Source organism: Semicossyphus pulcher, unplaced genomic scaffold, assembly GCF_022749685.1.
Source record: "Semicossyphus pulcher isolate SPU_LCO1_2020_fin unplaced genomic scaffold, fSemPul1.0.p SCAF_9, whole genome shotgun sequence".
In the NCBI taxonomy this organism is placed as follows: Eukaryota; Metazoa; Chordata; class Actinopteri; order Labriformes; family Labridae; genus Semicossyphus; species Semicossyphus pulcher.
Window position 1 is genome coordinate 31,403,308 of NW_027211770.1, and position 22,712 is coordinate 31,426,019.

Here is a 22,712-nt window from a genome sequence, read left to right on the forward strand (position 1 = left end):
TGGAAATGAACGGAGATTCCGTTTAAGCACGGTAAATATCCCGTTTTATCCCACTCGAATTGCTTCTAGTAAGGTTTTATATGCAAGAGAGGTGTAAATCAACTACATTTAAACCTTCCGCCGTTGTGCGTCTGTAAGTATCTCAGTTCAGATTTGAACATTTAGCGCGTTTCTGTGAACCGGGAACGGGCATGCGCAGTGGATAGCGCCAGACATATGCGGATATAAGGATTGGCGCCGGCGCCACAGCTGATGCATTCATTCATTCATCGCAGAGGAGGTAAGACCACCGAGCCGGAGAGAGCATATATTCATGTATTTTTAGGTTTATAACATATTTGTTCAGTCAGTGTGTCTCTAAGCTGTGCATAGTGCATTTAAATCTTATATGTAGGTTCTTTTCCAATGTAGTTTTGTGTGAAGTGGATTTAAATCTGGACAGGCGAGGGACTGCAGCCATTTATTGGGTTCAAACTTGTATTTTACCTTTTTTCAAGGGGTTTCTACTACTAACATCATCTACTGTATCTAATTTCAGCATTGCGTTTATCCTGCAGGTGGTTATAGTAGTATTTATGGAGGTATTAGTGCAGTTAATCTGTGTAAACACTTGGGCATCTTTTGAACTCTCAGAATAGTCTTTATTCACTTTGTATTTTGCTCTGTTGCATGTTTTCCTTGATCAATTATATATTCAGGTGTTTGCATGTGAAAGCTCTTGATCACCAGTTAATCTGCATATTGGGGTTAGCTAGTTATTGTTGACCTAGTTAGCAGTTACCCGGCTAAATTTGCTAATGACTGTAGCTCCCCTCCATAACTTAGCCTCGCTGTAGTCTCGGTTTACCCGACTTTTATAGCGTTGAATGGACTTTTAAGAGGTCTGCCTTTAAATATGTGATCCCAGGATTTTAATCTTGCACTTTAGAGTGGTTTATAGGCAAAATGGTTTATCTTTAGCGGTCTTTTCCACTACTTTAGCCCGCTAGAGCTGGACGAGTCCTGGAGAGGCAGGGCTCAAATCCTCCCGCTTCTGCGCTGCTGAAATTGGCGCGTCTTTGAGTTTCAATCCTCAAATAAAGTTAATATTACCGTGTTTTCACACATTCAATGAACACAAATACCGTCTAAAGATGTTTGTTAAGTTTCGTAGGGCGAGAAACCTGTGTTAAAATGCAGCATTTTCGAGCTTTTTTTGTTTGAAATCGAGGGAACAACCAGCCCCCCTCTTTTTGGCTGCAGACACTCACTAGCTTACAGAGCTTGGGTGGCTAGTTTAGCTCTTTATTATCACACAGTTATATCTGTTTTATACGTGTGTAATGAAATATGGTAATCATAGTCTTAACATGTGGCGCTTTGGGTTTGTAAGTCGACATTATTGATTATTTTGAGCTACTTTGGCTCTCTTTATTGGTGCTCAAAGCTAACCTTGCTGTATCACTGTTATCTTAAGCTAACCACATCCTATACGTGATTCAAACTGAGGCTTTAAAATGTGATAATCTGTTATATTTTGGGCCCCCGAGTCTCCCAGGACATTGTCTAAGGATCCTCCAGGACTTTCCAGGGGCTAGTTAGGCTCTTTATAACATTATATCAGATATTTTACCTGGCTTTGTCCTGTTCCAGGCTTATGCAACCTCATTATATTGGTCACCTCTTATGTTGTATACTTGTGGTTTTTGGGGCACAGTGACTCCACATATTGGCCCTAGGACTTTTCAGAAGTTTATGAAGACGTAGCTCAAGGAGAATTAAATAAATATGTGTATAAAATATTAGTAATAATTCCTTATACTGCCTGTAGTCCATGTTAATGAATGTACATCTAAATCTCACCTGTCCGCTCTCTTTTTTGTCTTTGCAGCGGAGCCATAAAGAAGTCGACAAAATGTCCAGACGCAGGTAAGCAGCCGGGGGTATTTGGTCTCAAATGGTTGTCAGGGGGCTGATATTTATCACTGTTATTAAAGATAGTTTTCATCAATTATGTCAAATGTATTCATGAATACAAAAAATTTAAATGTTTCACTGGATGTGGCTCAAAAGTTGAAAGATGAATTTGATTATCACTAAACGTATAAACCCATATCCAGCTTCAGGGCTCTATAATTAACTTGTATTTAATTTTGTTCATGTAAAAGTCTCATTTACTAGTTATTTAACACTTGCAGGATTACAGGAACATTTTATTAGTTGAGAATTTTTAACAGGTGTACAAATTTTGTGCATGAAATCCACTTTGAAAAATATTTCTTGCCAAAGTCTAAGAGTTGACACAAGCCTGTTGGATGTGACGTTAAGGGGGATTCTTGGATCTTCAGATTATTTAGTAATCTGGGTTTAAAGTTGCTCATTCTAAATTTGTGTTTCATTTCAGCGGTCGCATCACTTTGCAAGCCAGAGATTCAAACACACCTGAGCCGACCGTCAGAGCCTCCCTGAAGAAAAGGAAGTCGGAGGTGTGTGTGTTTTTCATGTATAATACTTGTATATCTTTATGTTGAATACCTCCCGTGTAAACCTTTGTACTCTGCAGCTTTATAATCCTGTTGTAGCGTTTAGCTCTGACTCACCAGTTTATCTTCTTCAGCAGCCTTCAAAGAAGAAACTACAACCTGCTGCCAAGAAGCAAAGCTATGAAATACAGGTCAGTGTGTTCATGTGTCATTAACTCTACATTATTGTGTGTGTTTAACTGATAAGAGTTCAAACCATGATGCGTGCGTGTGCTGCTACTAGTTTATTATCTATAATGTGTCCCCCTCCCTCCCACTGAGCCCTGCCCTGTTTTACCTCTGGTTCTATTGGCACGCGTTTCCCTGCATACGTTTACCGTAAATCCTCCATACTCAGAAGTGCTTAATGTAGTTTTCTATACTGTGGGCGTCCATTTTGTTTTAACCCTAATTTAGATACAATAAGCCTTTTATATGTTGGTCTTTCACCTTCAGTTTCTTCAGACTGACTTTATCATTAAGATAAAATAATATAAATCTAGCTGAAAGTGATGATGAAAGTTCGACACAGAACAAAAGGCTAAACAGAATAAGAAACAAAAACCGGACTCAAGTGACTCAGGGCTCCTGTGGTAACCTCGCAGTACCCGCTGTTCACCACTAGGTGCCACTAGTTAGCTTGATTGGAAACTAGCGTTCATAGTGCTGAGAGAATCAGAAATACTTTATTAATCCCTGGGGGGGGGAATTTGGGAAGTTTCAGGAGGAAAAATAAACTGCTATGATGAAAAGAAGACGACGAAATAAAGAGAAAATAAGGACTAACGAACAGGAGCAAATGTAACAGGCTGCATGCGCACAAGTTTTGAAAATGTTTTTATTGCACATTTAACATGATTAACATTAAAATGCAGAAACACAAAGTAAAGCAGGCAAATGGAAGAAAATGCACCAAAGAGAAATTCACGTGGCAAAGGGCGGGGGGTGGGAGTCGAACCCGGGGCATCGAGGACTGCAGCCTCCGTACATGCGCCGTGCAGTTTAACTGCTGACCTAAACCGGTGCCCGGAATTAATCTTTTGGGCCTTTAGTCTTAAAAAACATTGAATCAGGTCTGGCACTATAATTTCTATCTTATCAGTGTTAGTCTGTGATAGTTCTATCTTGTGTTAGAACAGCTGCTTTAACATCAGTCTCTTTATCATTTATTTTTTGGTGAAAAATAATGTTGAGCTGTAACAAAGGTAGCGATCCACAGCCACCTGGACACCATGTGTCTGAGCACCTGTTGCGTCCTTTCTTAAAGAAGTTCCTTATAGTCGTAATGCTTTGACATTGTATCACATTCTGCAAGAAAGCACCTGAATTAGAGACTTTTGGGTTCCATGTTAGAAATACATTAAATTACTTAAAGTAAACCTGGGACTCTGGGATTCATACTGTAGACCTCACTGCAGATCTGAATCGACTTTACTTACCTTTGTGTGCTTTCTTTATTTTGTTGTGCAGAAGTGTTGGTCGGAGGACGGGGCGAGTCCGTGTGTCCTCATCGAAACTCCCCACAAAGAGCTGGAGCCTGCAGATCCGTCCAGCTTCAAGCAGTACACGTTCAAGAACCTCTTCATCAAGGCCTCCCCCATCCCTCGCCTCAGGTAACTGCATATGTGTTTTACACCTCAATGGCGCTGCTGCTGCTCGACACCACATGCTGAGGCGTCACTCCACCCAACTCTGTATTCAGACTTTAACGCCCCCGTTCAACGTGAAGCTTTTTTTTACTTGAATTGGTTCGGTGTCAGGGTTTGTTTTTGATCTGAGCGTGAAGCTCATTAGCAACACAAACTGAAGACGGATCACTTTTAATATCACTGAATTAAAGGGCTTCACACACTTGCATGTGATCTTTCCTCAAAGCATAACTAGCATCTTGACTACAGTTTTATCTTGTTTGATACAACATTAAGGCTCCATATCTGCACGACTGATTTCATTTTATAACAAGGTTTTAGAACAGAAACAAACCCTTTACTCAAACTTTTAGCAGCTTGTTTTCTTATGTGAAGGGGACCCAATCCTCAGGGGTCATCTAACTGAACACACTTAAATGCAACGTCAGCGTTTCCAAACTAAAATTGGTCAGCAGTATTTCACAAAGTCTCCCTTTGGGCCTCTAAAGGTCGGAGTACAAAAAGGTTCAACATTTACAAGTGAACATAAAGATGCTAAAAGCTTTTGTTTCTCCTCCAGCTGGGCGAGTTCAGACGATGTTTGGATCAAGATGCTCAACAAGGAGCTGAAGTACGTTCATGATAAGAGCTACCTGCAGCGACACCCCAAACTGCAGCCCAAGATGAGAGCGATCCTCCTCGACTGGCTGCTGGAGGTGAGGAAGCAGCTGCTGTCCTTTTGTGTTGTAGAGTTATAAATCATTGATCTTTAAGAGACAGAAAAACATTTAAAATATTCATACAGTTGTTTAACCTGCGTTGTCTCTGTGTGCAGGTGAGTGAGGTGTACAGCCTCCACCGGCAGACGGCCTACCTCGCTCAGGACTACTTCGACCGCTTCATGCTGACTCAGGAGGACGTCAGCAAAGAGAACCTGCAGCTCATCGGCATCACCGCGCTCTTCATCGCCTCCAAGATGGAGGTAAAACCCCCCCCCCATCCTCCTACTCGTCTCCTGCTCCAACTTTAAGGTGGCTGTGTAACAACTGCATGTATTCTAATAATTGTTCTCGCTTCTCTTCAGGAAATCTACCCTCCTAAAATCGTGGAGTTCGCCTACGTCACCGATGGAGCCTGTGACATGTGGGACATCCAGCAGACGGAGCTTCTCCTCTTAAAGGTACGATTTAAGTGCACAATGAAAAGAAAAGAAAAGAAATAGAAGAGTTGATCTAGAAAAAAGTTTTGTATTTCTACAATGGAAGCACATATTTTAGAACCCCTGTTGTAATATTATTATCATGTGTTCAGACCAAAAGCAAAGCGAGTTTCTCACATGGGCTGAATGCATAATGAGGCGGCGCAAGAACATAAATTTGGGTTTGAATCGGCGTTCAGATCGTCTGGGCGTTGCTTCAGGAATAGTGAAACCGAACTCCATTCTAAAAACAAACATTATAAATATGTGGGATTGTTTCGGCGTCTTTTTAACCTTGTTATTGTATTTGAACAATAACAGTAGAAATGTAGAAATCCAGATATCAGCAACACAAATAAACACACGTTCTGCAGTAAAACTTACTTTTCTTTTTGGTATGAATACACTTTTTTTATGAAGCTTTAAGAAACAGAATTTTCAGAGCAAAGAAAATATTTAAGAGTCATTTCCTTGTGTCGTCCTGCAGGCGTTGAACTGGAATCTGTGTCCGGAGACGCCCATCTCGTGGCTGAAGCTTTACGCTCAGGTCGAAGCTCAGAGGGAAGGAGAGAACTTCCTGGAGCCGCAGTTCTCCCAGGAAACGTACATCCAGATCACACAGGTACATCCACACCTTCATCGTATATAATAATGTACAAACTTAGCCTGGATCGTAACGTTATGTTTCTGAAGAACACATCCTCCTGACCTTTGACCTCTCTGTGTTGCAGCTTTTGGACTTGTGTATGATGGACGTCAGCTCGTTGGATTACAGCTACAGTGTTCTGGCTGCTGCTGCTTTCTGCCACTTTTCTACGTTTGATGTCGTTCATAAAGTCTCAGGTGAGTTTGAGGTTTAAATCAGAGGATCACACAGGCAGGATTTAGATCAACTAAAGAAGCTGCTGTTTAGAGATTAAGCATGTTAAGAGGTGAAATGTTTCTAGCTCCTGATCCTAACCCCTCGGTTTGTCTCTGTCAGGCCTGACGTGGGAGTCTGTGGCTCCTTGTGTCCGGTGGATGAGTCCCTTCATGGACGCGCTGCGATCTGAAGCCACGCCTCAACTCAAGAACTTCCCCAAAGTCAAATCTGACGACAGGCACAACATTCAGACACACGTTGCTTATCTGGACCTGCTGGTGAGCAAAACAAGCATTTCCTGTTTAACATCTCCATCTCAGCAGGACGATGCTGTGTAGAAGAAATGGTCATGATTGTGTCAAAAGATTTCCTTCAGGACTTAATGTAGAATTGTTTGTTTCTGTGTCCTTCAGAGGAAAGCTCAGGAGCACCAGATCGACAGCCCCGACTGTCAGCTGTCGCCCGTCGCTGTGGGAGCAGTCCTGACTCCGCCCAGCAGCACTGAGAAACCAGCCAATCACTGAGCAGGACACGACCAGCGAGACACGCTACCTCTCCTCCTCAGACGCGACGTCAGACCTCTCGGACAACATCAGCTCCTCACGGCAGCTGCTCCCCAGGCAGGACGCGATGTAGGAAAAGTTAATGTAGCACGTTTTATTTTGAAACACTAAGACAGGACTGTTTCCTGTCCGTCTTTCATTCATTTGGTTTTACAAAACTGCAATGAGATTGTCAGGTAAACAAACTTTATCTTAACTTTTTTTATACAGTACAAAGGGTGACTTTACTTTGACGTCAGCTTGTTGCCTGCTTTAGCGACCAGTGAAGTGTGGCAGCTGGTAGGGAAGCAGAATGCCCTGATGCGCTTTTATTTTGAAAAATGGTCCTTGTTTGAGAGGAACCAGAGGATTTTGTACCTGTGCGGTATTATCTGGGAGTTTTACTGGTGCTTTTCTTGAAATCTGAGGCTTCAACGCTCTCGGATGTTGCTTCAGTCAGATTCTCAGGAAACCTGGAGATGAGGGAATCTCATTTTCTACGTCAAATATTTCATTCCACTCTGAACTGTGGAGATCAAATTGTGTTTAAATATTAGCCGTGCCCAAAATCGTATTGAATTGTGTGTAAACTTTCAGATTTACACTTTAATCACAGCAGATCAACAGTGATTTTTCTACATGAGCCATAGGAATAATCAGACACTTGATTTTTAAACGTCCTGAAACCTGGAGGTGTCTTGAACGCACCTCCTCTGTTTCATGTGGCTCAATAATTCCCTTTTTATTAAAGTTGCAACCTGGTTGCACGTTTCTTGTTACATTCCTGGAAGACTTGACCTTTGATAGGAGAACTGCCTACAATGTGCAAAGTTTGTTTTTCATTTTCAGTGTATTTATTGATTAGGCTTTAGCGTGTAAAAAAATGTCTGTTCATATGTTTAATAAGAATCTTTCAGCGATGAATGAGCTCAGTTTGATCACTGCCAAAGGCAAAAGCTATTTATGATTTTTGCTGTGTGCCACCTGTTGTTGAATTACAGTCTTTATTCCATGTTGTCCACTAGCCTGTCCTTTCTTAGTGCCTTTTTAAAAAGAAATGAACTGTACGAACGGCTTCTTAATTTAACCTCGACAAGCTGTAAGGCTGCTGAACAAACTGTGACTGTAAAGCTGAGACTCCGCAGCTGAAAGGAGGCTCTGCAGTGAACAAACGACCATGTAAACTGTATGTAGATGATAAAGAATGTATGTTTTTGTAAATAGAACAATTACAAATGTGTATTTTTCTTTTATATTGGAATGTTTTAAATAAATGACATGAAATAAGACGAGAGTTTGGTCTGTTTTTGGATGCAGAGGAGCAGGCGCTAACTTTAGCTTAGCTTGTTTGACATTTCATCCTTTTATTTTTATTTGGTTTAAAATGATCAAAACTTAAATGTGACAATGACATGACAAAATAAGATAGTAATAAGAAGTTTATGTCTAATCTTTTGTTTTTTAATCAGAAGATTTCAAGTAAAAGTCTCGATCTGTCGCTTTCAAACACTTTGCATACGCTGCATTTATGTCTTATTATTCAGACCAACATTACATGCAAGCCAGCCTCAGTCTGATGATATATCCTCTGGGAGCAACGGCAAACTTTTCAGGGCTTCCGGTGTAGCCAGCTGTTAGAGATAAAGGACTTCCTGCCAACACTTCCTTTTCCGTGCGCTGCGTTGTTTACATTCCAGTTAGCAACTTGAGAAGTGAGAATGGAGTTGGAGTTGCGAGACGACGTCTAAGAACACATTGTTAGTTGAACTTGCTGCAGATGTTTATAAAGATTAATTAAAAGATCAAACTTGATCAGCCGATGGAAGCTGGGATGGTGTTCCACCTCTTCTGCTCTCCACACGGACTGTTTTCCTCCATGCAACCAAAGCCTCCTGATACGCGATAGGTCAATAATACTCGGACTACAGACAGAAACCAGAACACTCACCGTACTAAAATCTTGTCTGGCGCCTAAAGCCGCTTTCCCACTGGTCAAAAAACCATCTAACATCTGGCTTTGTTGCTTAGTGGGAATGGTTACAATCGGCGTTCAAACCTGGGTCAAATGACTCTGCAGTAGACCCGGGTAATTATCTCCTTAGCTCCGATTGGGAACATGGGACATGGGAACACAAAACCCGTGTCGACCTGTAATCTCCGCTCCCTTTCCGGCGCGATGCTACGCTCCGTCTGTAACTTCTGCGACTCGTCACCTCAGCTACAAACTCCGCCCTTCTCCGTCCGAGCAGCGCTCGAACATCGTTTCACATTTGTCGGCGCCGAGTTTGATAAACAGACTGAACGAGTGATAGATACAATAAAGACCTAACCACTGTAAAATCTTCACTGGTTACTAACCCTGTCTCGTGTGTGTCAGACGGTGACGCAGCAGAAAAAAGACCGACAGGAGGATACTTCACTGGCAATGAGAGAGCGCTAATTTCAGTGGGAAAGGGGTATAATAGAGATTACCAACAAGCAAGATGGAAATATAGTTCCCCTCAGTCTCACAGCTTGTTAACACACTGCTAAAAATAATTGTGTTACATTTATGACACTGTTATGATTGCCTGTTTCTTAATTCCAAGCTACAAACTAAAGCTGCAAAGTGTGAAGTCGCTGTTGAACAATGCCTGAGGAAGCTACATTCACATGCAGCCGTTACAGAGGGAAACCTGTTTGTATGTGAATGAAAGCTATGGTGTTGTTCACACCTGAGTTTAAAATGTATTCTATACAGATGAAGAATGAAACCAAGACTAACACACATTTACCAAAACACGAGGGTCACTTTGTATTCTGCGTACAATTTATGTTTTTTTTTCTCTGTCAATTTGCACAAAAATAAAATGTATTGGAAGATACTGGAGAAGTTAATTCTGTTAATCTTGATTAATCGGATTATTTTTAGTTTGTGCTGCAGTTAAGTGTACTCATACTCCTCTGTTAGTTTCCACACTGCAGTGCCGAGAGCAGAGACTCTCACAGACAGCAGATCTCAGTTTAGTGTGACGTTTGTGTTTTTAGCAGCCGGAGAGAAAACAAAGACGACTTCCAGCACGTGTAAAGAAAAACATTCAGGTGCTAATGAGACACGAGATGTGTTAAAAATGTTACTTTAAGAGCTGCTGTGGAATGGTGACTGTCTGGTGTGTGGGCATTCCTATGTAGTGTGTATGTGCTTGTGTGTGAGTGACATATATAGGGTATTCTGTCAGACAAAGGCCTCCCTCCATATACATGCCCCCCCGTCTCCTGTAGAGTGCGTGTATTGTGTCGGCCTGGGAAAGCGTGGCCTTCACCTTCCAAACGCACACACATTTTCACTTCTATACTTGTGAGGACCCTCACTGACATAATGCATGTCTGAAACACTTACCCTAAACGCTTGCTTGCTAGTAGTAGCTCCCCTTCCCCCCTCCTGGTATAGAGGTCAAAGACAATACAGCACACCCAGACACAAGCTGCGACAACCCCCAACTCTCTCCCTCGTACACACACACACACACACACACACACACACACACACACACACACACACACACACACATGCATCAGGGCATGCTAACCTCCTTTCATTGATTGTATGAATGCATATGCTTCATGTCAACTCAAAGTCCGCTCTGTATGTGTTTTTTTAGGGGGGTTAGAGGTCATCTTTGCAGCACACTGACTCATTAAAATGAATGAGTTTTTAATGCTACATTCAAAGCTAAGTTTTGGATGTGTGCTATAAAGATATATGTTTCATTGGAAATCCTGCAGATGTTAATGTGCTGAACCTAATGAGTAAATCAGATGCACTGGGATGAGGCTGAAGCTGAAGAAGGTTTGGGGTCAGAGGTCAGAGGCCACAGTCTGGGTTAGAGACCAATGGAAGGGACCTGTAGGCTGTGAGCGGAGCTTCGGTGGTTCCTTTCTCTACTGCAGGAACTGACAGCAGGCAAGACAGGAAGTACATACAAAGGCTACATTAGCTACAGTAGCTAACAGGCTAACAACACTCCTTAAACTCAAAAATGCATAATGTGAATGTATGTAAGTATGAATATAGGAATGTATGAACTTTAAATTTTTGGTCTTACATGTCAAAGAGAGGGCAAAATAAAAACCTAAAATCTGTCAGAATTAGTCATGATATTATCAATGCTAATATATTTATTCATTAACTACATACATTCATACATACATGTATGAATGTGTGTATGTATGAATGTATGAATGAATGTATGTATGTGTGTATGAATGTATGTATGTACGTATGTATGAATGTAGATATGTATGAATGAATGTATGTATGAATGTATGTATATATGAATGTATGTATGTATGTATATATGAATGTATGTATGAATGTATGTATGTATATATGTATGTATGTATGAATGTATATATGTATGAATGTATGTATATATGTATGTATGAATGTATGTATGTATATATGAATGTATATATGTATGAATGTATATATGTATGTATGTATATATGTATGTATGTATGTATGAATGTATATATGTATGAATGTATATATGTATGAATGTATATATGTATGTATGTATGTATGAATGTATATATGTATGTATGTATATATGTATGAATGTATGTATGTATGAATGTATATATGTATGAATGTATATATGTATGAATGTATGTATGTATATATGAATGTATATATGTATGTATGTATATATGTATGAATGTATGTATGTATGAATGTATGTATGTATATATGAATGTATATATGTATATATGTATGTATGTATGAATGTATATATGTATGAATGTATGTATATATGTATGTATGAATGTATGAATGAATGTATATATGTATGAATGTATGTATATATGTATGAATGTATGTATGTATGTATGTATATATGAATGTATATATGTATATATGTATGTATGTATGAATGTATATATGTATGAATGTATGTATGTATATATGAATGTATATATGTATGAATGTATGTATGTATGAATGTATGTATGTATATATGAATGTATATATGTATATATGTATGTATGTATGAATGTATATATGTATGAATGTATGTATGTATATATGAATGTATATATGTATGAATGTATATATGTATGAATGTATGTATGTATATATGAATGTATATATGTATGTATGTATGAATGTATATATGTATGAATGTATGTATATATGTATGTATGAATGTATGAATGTATGTATGTATATATGAATGTATATATGTATGAATGTATATATGTATGTATGTATATATGTATGAATGTATGTATGTATGAATGTATATATGTATGAATGTATATATGTATGTATGTATATATATATGTATGTATGAATGTATATATGTATGTATGTATATATGTATGAATGTATGTATGTATGAATGTATATATGTATGAATGTATATATGTATGAATGTATGTATGTATATATGAATGTATATATGTATGTATATATGTATGAATGTATGTATGTATGAATGTATGTATGAATGTATATATGTATGAATGTATGTATGTATGTATGTATGTATGTATGTATGTATGAATGTATATATGTATGTATGAATGTATGTATGTATATATGTATGTATGAATGTATGTGTGAATTTATGTATGAATGTATGTATGTATGAATGTATATATGTATGAATGTATGTATGTATGTATGTATGTATGAATGTATATATGTATGTATGAATGTATGTATGTATGTATATATGTAAGTATGAATGTATGTGTGAATTTATGTATGTATGTATATATGTATGTATGAATATATATGTATGAATGTATGTATGAATATATGTATGTATGAATGTATGTATGTATATGTATGAATGTATGTATGTATATATGTATGTATGAATGTATGTATGTATATGTATGAATGTATGTATGTATATATGTATGTATGAATGTATGAATGTATGTATGTATGTATGTATGAATGTGTGTATGTATGAATGTATGTATGTATATGTATGAATGTATGTATATATGTATGTATGAATGTATGTATGTATATGTATGAATGTATGTATGTATATATGTATGTATGAATGTATGAATGTATGTATGTATGAATGTATGTATATATGTATGTATGAATGTATGTATGTATATGTATGAATGTATGAATGTATGAATGTATGTATGTATGAATGTGTGTATGTATGAATGTATATATATATTTTTGTATGTTGTTCTGATTGTTCTTTCACCGTTCATTTAATAAATTTATAAGCATTGATAATATCATGACAGATGTTTCTGACAGATTTTAGGTTTTTATTTTGTCCTCTATTTGACATGTAAGACCAAAGATTAAAAGTGAGTAAATCAGTAAATCTTCCAGTCCTGTAATATCACAGCTCACCACATGGGGGCAGCATCGCCTCATAAGTGAGTCCAAATAACAGGTTGAAGAAGATTTCTTTTAATTTGATATTCAGAAAAGTATTAGCCTGAAAATGAACTTGAATGTGTCATTTAAATTTTTTTTTTTTTTGTCAAAAGGTTCAATAAAGACGCTTTAATTGTTGTACAATTCTGTGTGTATACTGTATCTGTCCATATAAAATACATTATAAATATAAATAAATACATTTTCCATCTTTCCTACATTATATCAGAAACCTAAAAAAATCAAAACAACACAGAGAAAATGTTTTGGGGAAAAGCCGTTTTTATTAAAAGTCATATACAAAAGGAATATTCATGTTAGGCTGCTATAAAACGTCCATATTTACATCATATCATACAGATCAACACTGATCAATGCACAATCACACTCTCTCTCTCTCTCTCTCTCTCACACACACACACACACAAACACTTTACTCAGCTTTAAAAACACTGGATTTACACAAACGTCTCCAGATGTGTCACACAGCACGGGTCAAACACAAACACCTGGAGCTTCACATCCGCTCAGAAGACACCTGTGTTGTTTCATTTGGATGCATAGCTTTGAGTACAATTCTTCGAGGGTCAGAAGGGAAACAGAAACTGGACGTGTGGGGACAAAACGGGAAATAAAAACGTCTTTTCGTGCTACAAAACCAGCGGCACATAATCTGACCTTCATCCCTGTCCTGGGATTGTTTTCTTGGAATAAATCAGAACCTCAAATCTTCTAAAATATCTGCATTTGTTCTTCTTCGTTGTCATTTTGGATTGAGTTACGCACTTTTATCAAATCACAGAATAAACACTGATTGTACTCTTTGCTCGTTTCCTCCTCCCTACATATAAAACTACATTCATCAGGCGGTGTAATGACAACATACGTAGCAGAGAGGTAGGCTGGGAAACAACCATCAGACCAGACTAATCAAACTGCTTTTTAACACTTTATCTGTTTTATTTGGTTTGTTTGAAAGTGGAATAAGAAAAAACACACGTTCTGCCCTTGTGGGAGGTCATAAAACAATAATTTTGTCCTCAAAACCAAAAACAATAGACTGTATAAAAAGATGGACGACATGACAGCCAAACCCTCTCTATCGCCCCCTGCTGACTGGCTGCAGTATAGCTCATAAAGCCCGCCTCCTCCATGTTAACAGATGGGACATGAGTCAAACTATAAAATCTAAATACACGTCAAATACAGTTTCCTCCAACATGGTTTCTGTCATTATAGTTAGTTCTTATCATGCTGATTTATGTCCAAGTGTTCATTTTTCTGACAAGTTTACTTTTAATTAGTTATTTGATGCTGTAAAAAGGGGGTGTGGCCTCATGATTGACAGCTCTGTTGACAAATGGGTCTCCTGCAGCGTTCTGTTCCCGAGTAGCAGAGTAGAGGAGGAACGGCGAGAGGAGACGTAACTAACACTAACACTACAGTCATTGAACTTTCCATCAGCGTGAATATCTGCTTCAGACCAACACAAGAAGCTGTTCTGCTGCAGACTGAGCCCACCTGAGGGCTCCAACACGCCAAGGACACCTGAGGGCTCCGACATGGCAAGGACACAAGGTAAAGGTGTGTGTCAGGTAGAGGAAGGGGCTCCACCAGCCGATCTCTACTACACACACTCTGGATACAGATGAGCGAGATGGCAGCGCTCGCTCCGGGGGACGTTAGGCTTCATTATTGTACAATGAGAGGAGCAGAGATGTGTCGTCCATCTTTATATTCAGTCAGTGATTTAAACACTGAATCAAACTGCTTTTAACAGACAAAACGAAGACAAGAGCTGGATTTTTGAGAGTTGAGTAAAAGAAAAGACAAAACAAATCTGCAAGTTGGGATCTGAGAGCGTGCAGCAAGACCAACTCTTCTGATCAGTGGAGCCAAACAATTTTTGAGTTGTCTTTCAATCTGTTTTTTTTTTTAGCCCTAAAACGTCCAAAAATGTAAACAGATGAGGAGAAAAGGAACCCGCAGACACTGAATTTACCAATTAAGCTTTTGGTTTGTATTTAAGACCTAAACTCAGTTTAAGATATCAGCACTCAGATGTAACATCCAGGTTTGTTTAAGGAACTCTTTAAAGTCATCAAACTGCAGCCTGCACGTCTTTGACAGAGGTCAACCTTATCTGGTAATTAAATAACTTGAGGTTATAAAACGTGCAAATATTTACACATAGTTAACTTGTCTGTTTGCAACATGCACAACCTGTTATGTGCTTCCTGCTGGCTGCACAACAAATGCATCTAAGGTGATAAGAAAGATCTCCTCTAACCTTGAAGCTCTGCACTGAGCATAAAGACCGGAGACATTCTGCCTTCTGACCTTTCACGCTCTCAAATCTCAACTTGAAATGTTTCCTCAACTGTTTTGTCATTTTATAAAATTCCTCACAGAGTTTGGCCTTCACGGATCTGCAGTGAACACATCATAACTTTCACTGCCTTCAGGTCACATAAATGTGATGAAGCTGCACGTCTCTGCAGCTCGGTGAAACAAACAAACAAAACCCTGAGCCACAGCGGCTTCTTCTACTCGCTCCCTATCAGATTCAAGATTCAGCACTTCAGCCGTTTCAAACACAAACAGAATATTTAAACACGTCAGTGACGCCGTCCGTCTCGTTAACACGTCCTGCAACCAGCTTTAAGTGGAGAGCAGCTTCTGGAAGTTTCTACAGGGGAATATAAAAATAATCTGTCATCTGAAAACTATTCAATCTTAATTTACACGTTTGAAACACTGAGTGGTAACAAGTGTTTCACCTGGCGAGCTCACAAGGCTTCTACCTGCAAACAGATTGGTCTGAACGCTCCTCTAGTGCAACAGGAAGGTAGAAAAGAGGAAAAAAAGATGCAAAGTGAAAAGATGTTTCTCATGAAATGAAGCAGCAGAAGAAGAGTTCGTCCTTGGGAGAGTTTTTATGTGAAATTGCAGGTTTTGGTTGGTGAGTCGGGGTCAGGATGAAGAGTGTCGGGGCGGAGATAAAAGGATTAAAATGCTGCATTAAAATGCCTTCGAGCAGAACTTTGAGTTCTCTTTGTGAGACTCACATCAAGGCCTCCGTGTTCACAAACCAACCAGAATGACTCTTTTAATCAGCCGCAAGATTTCTGACATAGTTTCGCTAAAATTCCTCAAGAAAACAGAAAAGCTTGAAGCATGAAAGTCCACATTTTCCAAGAGTACGATTCAGCGACCCACAGAATGCAGAAATAAATACAGAACACTGAGCTGCTTCAGAGGCAGGACAATAAATAAAATGTTTGACATAAAGCTGGTTCATAAACCCAGAACGACGTCTCTCTGTGCTTCTAGTTCATTCAAACCACCGAACCACGACTCCGACCTGCGACCTCGTCTTCTGCTTCGACATGAAGAAACATCCCGACCACATGATGAACCCTGAAAGGTGCTGCCATCGAGCTGAGCGAGGGGTCAGAGCTGCTGCGTCCACGTCACATCAGGTTCAGTGTTTCTCTCTTACAGGGAGACGGGAGGAGTTTGTGTTTCTTGTTTTAAAGACCGAATTTCAACTGAAAAATCATCTAAACTTTGCTATTCCATAAATTCTTCTGGGTAAATTTCAACACTTCTTCCTGTAGATGGTGTGCTCTTTTCTTTGTCACGAGTCTCATCCTTAACCCGCAACATGCACGACTGATTTGCTTCTGTTGATTTATAAATAAAGATCCCTTTCCTCCACAAACAGGAAGCCTTGCTCTTCATGTGGAGCGCTGGTCTTGACAATAAGGTTCCACATTAATTAAATATACCGACTTTCCCTTTAAAACTCGACCGCCTAAAAACACAAGATTATAAAGCTGTGAGCTGAAGGTAAAATGTGTCATATAATAATAATAATGCAGATATTTGCAAAGAATTCGGCAAAGAAAAAACAAATCAGAGGAAGACGACTTCTGTTTCTCATTCTGAGAATAAAATGTCAAAGAATCTTCCTCCTCTGATTTATTTCTTCTTCTACGGAAAGTTTGACTTTTCAAAACATAAAATAAAAAAGGGCCTGTGTCCACAAACGCAGCTTTTTGTTTATTTTTTATACAAAACTAATTCAGTTCAGCGTCTTCAGGCTCAGCGTCCGCAGCACAGAAACCCTCCCTCTGCGTCAGCTGGGTGTTGTCGCTGCGCTCTCACTTGAAAATAGTTTTGGAACACCGCCGCGCTCGTCACTTCTCTCTTATTGACCAATCAAAATCAAGAAGGGGCCGGACTTCAGATATCAACTTTGTCACAACGATGGCGGAGGAGGAGCTGATCATTTTGTTTTTCCGAGGGGGGCAGGTGTGGAGCTGCTGCTGACGCCAGGACGCGATTCCTTTCATTGTTTTTAAGCTTTCTTTGTTGAATGTTTGATTAAACATACGGAGCGATTTAAAACAAACTTAACGGTCACTACCGAGGGAAGCGGAAGTGCCGCCAGACAACTTTGGTAATCTAGCAACAGTAAGCGCCGGGAGAAGTGCTCTGAAACGACGCAGGCCCTGATCTTCCTACTCTCATTTTTTTTCATTTAAGCGTGGCTGTAAAACTCTTCAGTAGAAATCTGTAAATATGTAATTTAATAAATCTGTAATCTCTGCGTCTTCTTTATGTGAAACTTTCTGACCCTGCTGTCGTGGCCAGGACGTCTGAGGAAACAGGAAAAAAAGGTCATCCGTCCTGTTTTTATTTTGTGTTTTGGTCTTTCCTGATTGGACATGAACGCAGCACTGACTCCCTCTCAGTCTGTATTAACTGTATGTTTAGGTGTCGTCGTGTGGCGCCCTCTAGTGGTGATGAGGCAGCGGGTCGTGGCTGTGGCTCCTCTGGATGTATTCCACTGCGTCCCTGTACGTGAGGGCCAGCTGGGGCCGGTCGTACATCTCGCTCAGAGCCTGAAACTTCGGGCCCCATCGAGACAGCCTGTCGCAAACAAACCCTCCTTCATCCTCCTCCTCCTCGCAGGGGGCGGAGCTAATGTTTCTACGTGATGCTCCCGACCCCAGCGAGCTGAGGCTTCCTGCAGACGACCCTGTTCCTTCCACGCACCACACGTGGTACGCGTCCAGCGGGAACGCCTCGCTGTCGTTGTCCGCCTCCCAGATGATTCTCGACACGTAACTCTTAAAGTCCACGTGAGAGCGCGACGCCGACGGGACGTCCACATAGCTTCCTGCGTCGCTCGGCTCCACCTCCCGGCCCACAGGAGCGGTGAAGTTAGCGTAGGTGGAGTCGCTGGTGTAGTTAGAGGTGGTAGTGTGCTGGTGATGGTGGTGGTGGTGGTGATGCGGGATGCTGAGGTAGGGAGCGCCTGAGCTGCAGGAGGAGCCGGACGGGTGCACCTCCTCCTGGGAGCCGGGGGAGGACTTGATGAGAGGGGCGGTGGTGCAGGAGGAGGACTGGGACAGACTGGAGCAGAGCGGACGCTTCAGCTCCGTGATGTCGTATCCGTTCTGGAAGGAAAGACGGACACAAACAGGAAGTGAGGTGTCATCGTCAGCAGATTCAAGAATCTTCTTAATTCCACTTATTTACTCAGTTTGCAGCGATAACGAGTCATTTCTTCTCGTTTTCTGGAGATCTCGACTTATTTATCTCGAGATAACCAGGCAGGTTTTCTCGTGATAACGGGATCATTTTGCTGTCGATCTAGAAAACAGAACAAGTAATTCGAGATCTCGTGAAAACAACCGGAAATTACGGGGATTATAGGGAGTAAATAAAATGTATAAATGCATGTCTGCTTAGGGCTTCCGTAGTTTTCTTTATTTGGACACCAGCATTAGATGTATTACAAAATGGATCTTAATAATGCTTGTGCAAACATTTCTAAGCAGTTGCCCCCCCGGTGCATTGTGTCACACTCTTCAAACTGTTCCTTTAAAATTCATCTGATTCTTCTCAAACACTCCGCTCACAGAAAGACCTCAACAGCTGAAAGTTTTGAAATGTTGATATTTTGCCTTCGCAGTGAGGTCAATGTTTCGCCATGAAACAGGAAGCTGTTCACTCCAACTCACAGTGTGCCTAAAGGTTTACATGTCACATAGAGTCCAGGCATGAACACACTGTCATGCAAACATTCAGTCAAAGTCACAGCACCACCTGCTGGAAACAGGAAGTATGCCTTGTGCTCGAAAAACATAATTCCATTTTCATGAAGTTTGCACTCTGTGGTCTACATTTAATGTACAGCAATATAATGAATGATTAGTGCATGTTGGTGTGTGTTCTCTAGCGCCACAAAGTGGACACAGGAAGTGACATGTAACTCCTGTGAGCAGCGTGAAAAGTCAGATCAGTGTCTGGGTGCAATCACAGGAGCAAACTGCTGTCTGTTAACAAAATGATCTAGTTTAAAGTTTCTGACAGTGCGCAGCCTTCTTTTTTATGAAGCTGTTATGTAAAAACAAAAGTGTGCGTGTGTGTGCGTGTGTGTGTGTGTGCGCATGCGTGTGTGTGTGTGTGTGTGTACCTGGTCCTGCTCCCCCCCTCCCTCCTCGTTGTAGTTGAGGATGTTTTCCCGGATGTCCTCCCAGCTCTCGTGTTCAGCGGGGATGTGATAAACTCCGCGCTTCCTGAACTTGTTACGGCTGCCTTTCTGGTTCCACACCGTCACCGCCACCAGCACCGCTACACACACACACACACACACACACACACACACACACAAAGACAGAGAGAGGATAAATATGCATCTCTGCGTTTATGTGCCTCTGCACCGGGGGGACAGATTTCATTTCCTTCCTGTACATTCAGCTCATTAACGCGGCTCTGTGGAGTCATTTCGCCTCAATAAACGAGCGCGATGTTCATTTAGAGACATCAGTGTAATGATTATAAACAGGTGAGGAAGAAATGAGCCCCTTAATGAGGAGAAACAGGCTCGAACATCCTTCACTCTGAGGTCGGAAAACTTTCAAAATCTCCTTCAGAGTTTGTCCTCTTCTGGGGACAGCAGGAAGCAAGAGGGCTGCTGGGAAGTGAAGTCATAATGTGGAAGAATACTACTGATAACGACTAATAATGAATATAAACCTTACATAACTGAAACCAGTCGTCAGCGGTCGATGCTGATGGAAAAGTGATTGATCAGTTCAGCTGTTACACAAGTTTAGAACAAAAGGTCTTCAGAGGAGACGGCTGATTTAATGGTGTGTTTGTCTCTTTGTCTTTTCTGTTAAACATTTCACTCTATCACTGCTACAACTGAGAAGAAAACTCGTGATTACAGAGTAAGATCCTGAGCGTCCTGCTGGAGTTGTAGCACTTCCATCATCTCGCTCTTTCGGTGTAAGACGGCCATGATGTCCTTTTCTCATCATTCTCATCCTGACTTTAAGTTTCATTCTTGTCTTGTTGCCATAGTAAAGCCCAATGACGTGAACATTGTCCACATCCAGTAGGAACGCTAACTCCTAGCTTGTTATGCTAACCTAGCTAAGATACGGTGCAGGTAGCACAAACCTCTGCACACATAAGAGCAGCTGTGGCCAAAAGCTTCTGTTTCTGATTTATTGTTTGTTTTTCTGCTTGTAAATTTCCCCCAGGAGCATGATGGGAAATAATCTCAGAAATATAAGCTGTGTCCCGGTTCAGGGGCTCCTTTCTTCGAAGGATGTATTTGAAGGCCGATTGCGTCACAGCAGCGCGACGAAGGCTCCTTCAGATGCGCCCTCCTTTTCGGGTGAATCCTTCTTGGCCCAGCGTATCCCGAGATTCATTGAGCGCTAATTCAAACGAGATGTCGGACTCTTAAACCGGCGAGGAAAACATTTTAAAAGTAAAAGTTTTTGGTTTCAACTCAATCAAACAGCTCGATATACAAATGTTAAAATAACAAAAAGGCCCTTCAAAACAAGTTAGCCAGCCAGCTTCCTGTTGCTAGGCGACAGGAGCAGCGTTTGGTGACGCAAACAGGAAGTCCTCTGTAGACCAGACCGTCTACACAGGCTGAACGACTCATCCTTTGTAGCCCGCGTCCTTCGAAGGATGCAGCCCCATTACGTTTTTTTAGATCACTGCTGGTGTTTACACAAAGTTTGGCTCATGAACTTTCCTCCTGTTGTCTTTGTATCTGTTTCAGTTGCTGCACACGCTGCTCTGATTATCTGATGACGAGACAGCGCTTCTAATTACTCTACAAAAAGTGCCTAAAGGAGCAACTAAAGAAGTTTTATATCTGGTGTGAGTTAGATCTCTCTCTGTGTGAGGTTTGTGTTGAAACGTTGATCTTAGTTCACTAAACCTCTGCTCAAAGTGTATTTATTCTTTTGAGATGAACTTCATAAATAACTTTTGTCTCTTACCGAAGAAGACGAGCAGGCACATGCTGATGGCCAGGATGGAGCTGGGGCTGAGGGCGGCGAGTCTGTGACCTTTGACCTGCCCCAGCTCACAGCGCTGACCCCTGAACCCCTCCTGGCAGCGGCACCGGTAGCTGTCGGGCGACAGCGCCTGGCAGACGCCTCTGTTACGGCAGGAAGACGGACCGCAGGGCGACGGCACACACCGCTGCTCACCTGAGTCCTCTGTCACCGTCACCTGACTGCCGGGACACCTGCTCGACGACGCAGAGGTAAAGACATCAGAATTAAAGACAGAAATCTGTTTGACAGGCTGGTCGAGGGTGTGGGGGTGTGTTCTGTGTGTTTTACCTGCACTGGTGTTTCCTCCACAGGTCGATGCAGCGCAACGGGCTGCGGCACGGTTGGCTGCTGCAGGCGTCACTCGAGCAGCCCGAGGTGACGCCCCGCCTCTCCAGCACTGTCACCAAGTCCCGGCTCTGCCCGTCCAGAGGGAGGACCTGGCTGTTAAAACGGACGTCTCTCAGGCAGCCTGCAGGAGGGAACATGAGGTTCAGTTAAGGACTGTTTTTACTTTGACTAATATGACAGCGGAAACATGAACCAGATCAAAGGTCGTCCACTGAAAGTTGTTTCCACTGACAGGCTCAGATTGTTCTTCTAAGTGTGTGACAACATGACAGAAAGGATCCCTACAGAGATAGACCTTTTTGTTACAGAGGAAGATGATTGTTTTAACCACAAACAGACGTTACATCGCTCTCTGCACACACACCAGACTCCACTGACAAAAGCAGTGATTCTCCCTCAGAGTTTCTGACCCACTGCTGCCAGGATCTGTTTGTTTGTTTGTGTTATCGGGTGTTATATAAATATTGTGTTGGATATAAACGAGCCATTTAAAACACCAAAGTCACACAATAACAAACAAACTGAAGGAACGATGCAGAGGTTAAACAGCATCTCCTGTTTTTTCTACGAGGTTAAATTACTGTTTTTGTCAATGGAGTTTGGTGGCTTTGAAGAGAGCGATGTAACAGCTGTTTCTGGTTAAAAAAAGGATCATACGTTTACAAAATAATCTGATAAGTCTAAAAATGTTGATTGTTTACTCACAACTCTCCTTCACCTTGATATAAAATGTACGAAAACTTGGTGATTAAAAACAGCTTAAAAAACATTTAAATAAATATCAGGAGACCTGTAGAGTCTGAATCAGATCCAGATCTCACCCTGAAAGTCGGCCTTGTCTCCGGC

The 22,712-nt window shown here is 40.9% G+C and overlaps 2 protein-coding genes across 2 annotated transcripts in view; one reads left to right on the forward strand and one right to left on the reverse strand.

The window, feature by feature from the left end:
• The first annotated feature begins 191 nt into the window (after positions 1 to 191).
• On the forward strand, positions 192 to 6,835 carry ccne2 (cyclin E2). Its single transcript, XM_069656795.1, is given in 13 exon segments — positions 192 to 280; positions 1,871 to 1,884; positions 1,887 to 1,908; positions 2,384 to 2,465; positions 2,600 to 2,653; positions 3,972 to 4,114; positions 4,710 to 4,845; positions 4,965 to 5,111; positions 5,214 to 5,309; positions 5,815 to 5,949; positions 6,059 to 6,170; positions 6,310 to 6,467; positions 6,603 to 6,835. Coding segments are annotated over 13 exon segments (1,299 nt in total). The 3' UTR covers positions 6,714 to 6,835.
• Positions 6,836 to 17,936: 11,101 nt separating this feature from the next.
• Positions 17,937 to 22,712, reverse strand: part of LOC138584261 (neural-cadherin) — a 119,209-nt gene continuing 114,433 nt past the window's right edge. The window contains exons 30-34 of the mRNA XM_069656448.1: positions 22,688 to 22,712; positions 21,807 to 21,987; positions 21,459 to 21,709; positions 19,625 to 19,782; positions 17,937 to 18,602 (exon numbers count right to left, since the gene is read on the reverse strand). The exon at positions 22,688 to 22,712 is cut by the window's right edge and continues 240 nt beyond it. Coding sequence (XP_069512549.1) covers positions 17,937 to 18,602; positions 19,625 to 19,782; positions 21,459 to 21,709; positions 21,807 to 21,987; positions 22,688 to 22,712 — 1,281 coding nt within the window. The remainder of the gene's footprint in view (positions 18,603 to 19,624; positions 19,783 to 21,458; positions 21,710 to 21,806; positions 21,988 to 22,687) is intronic.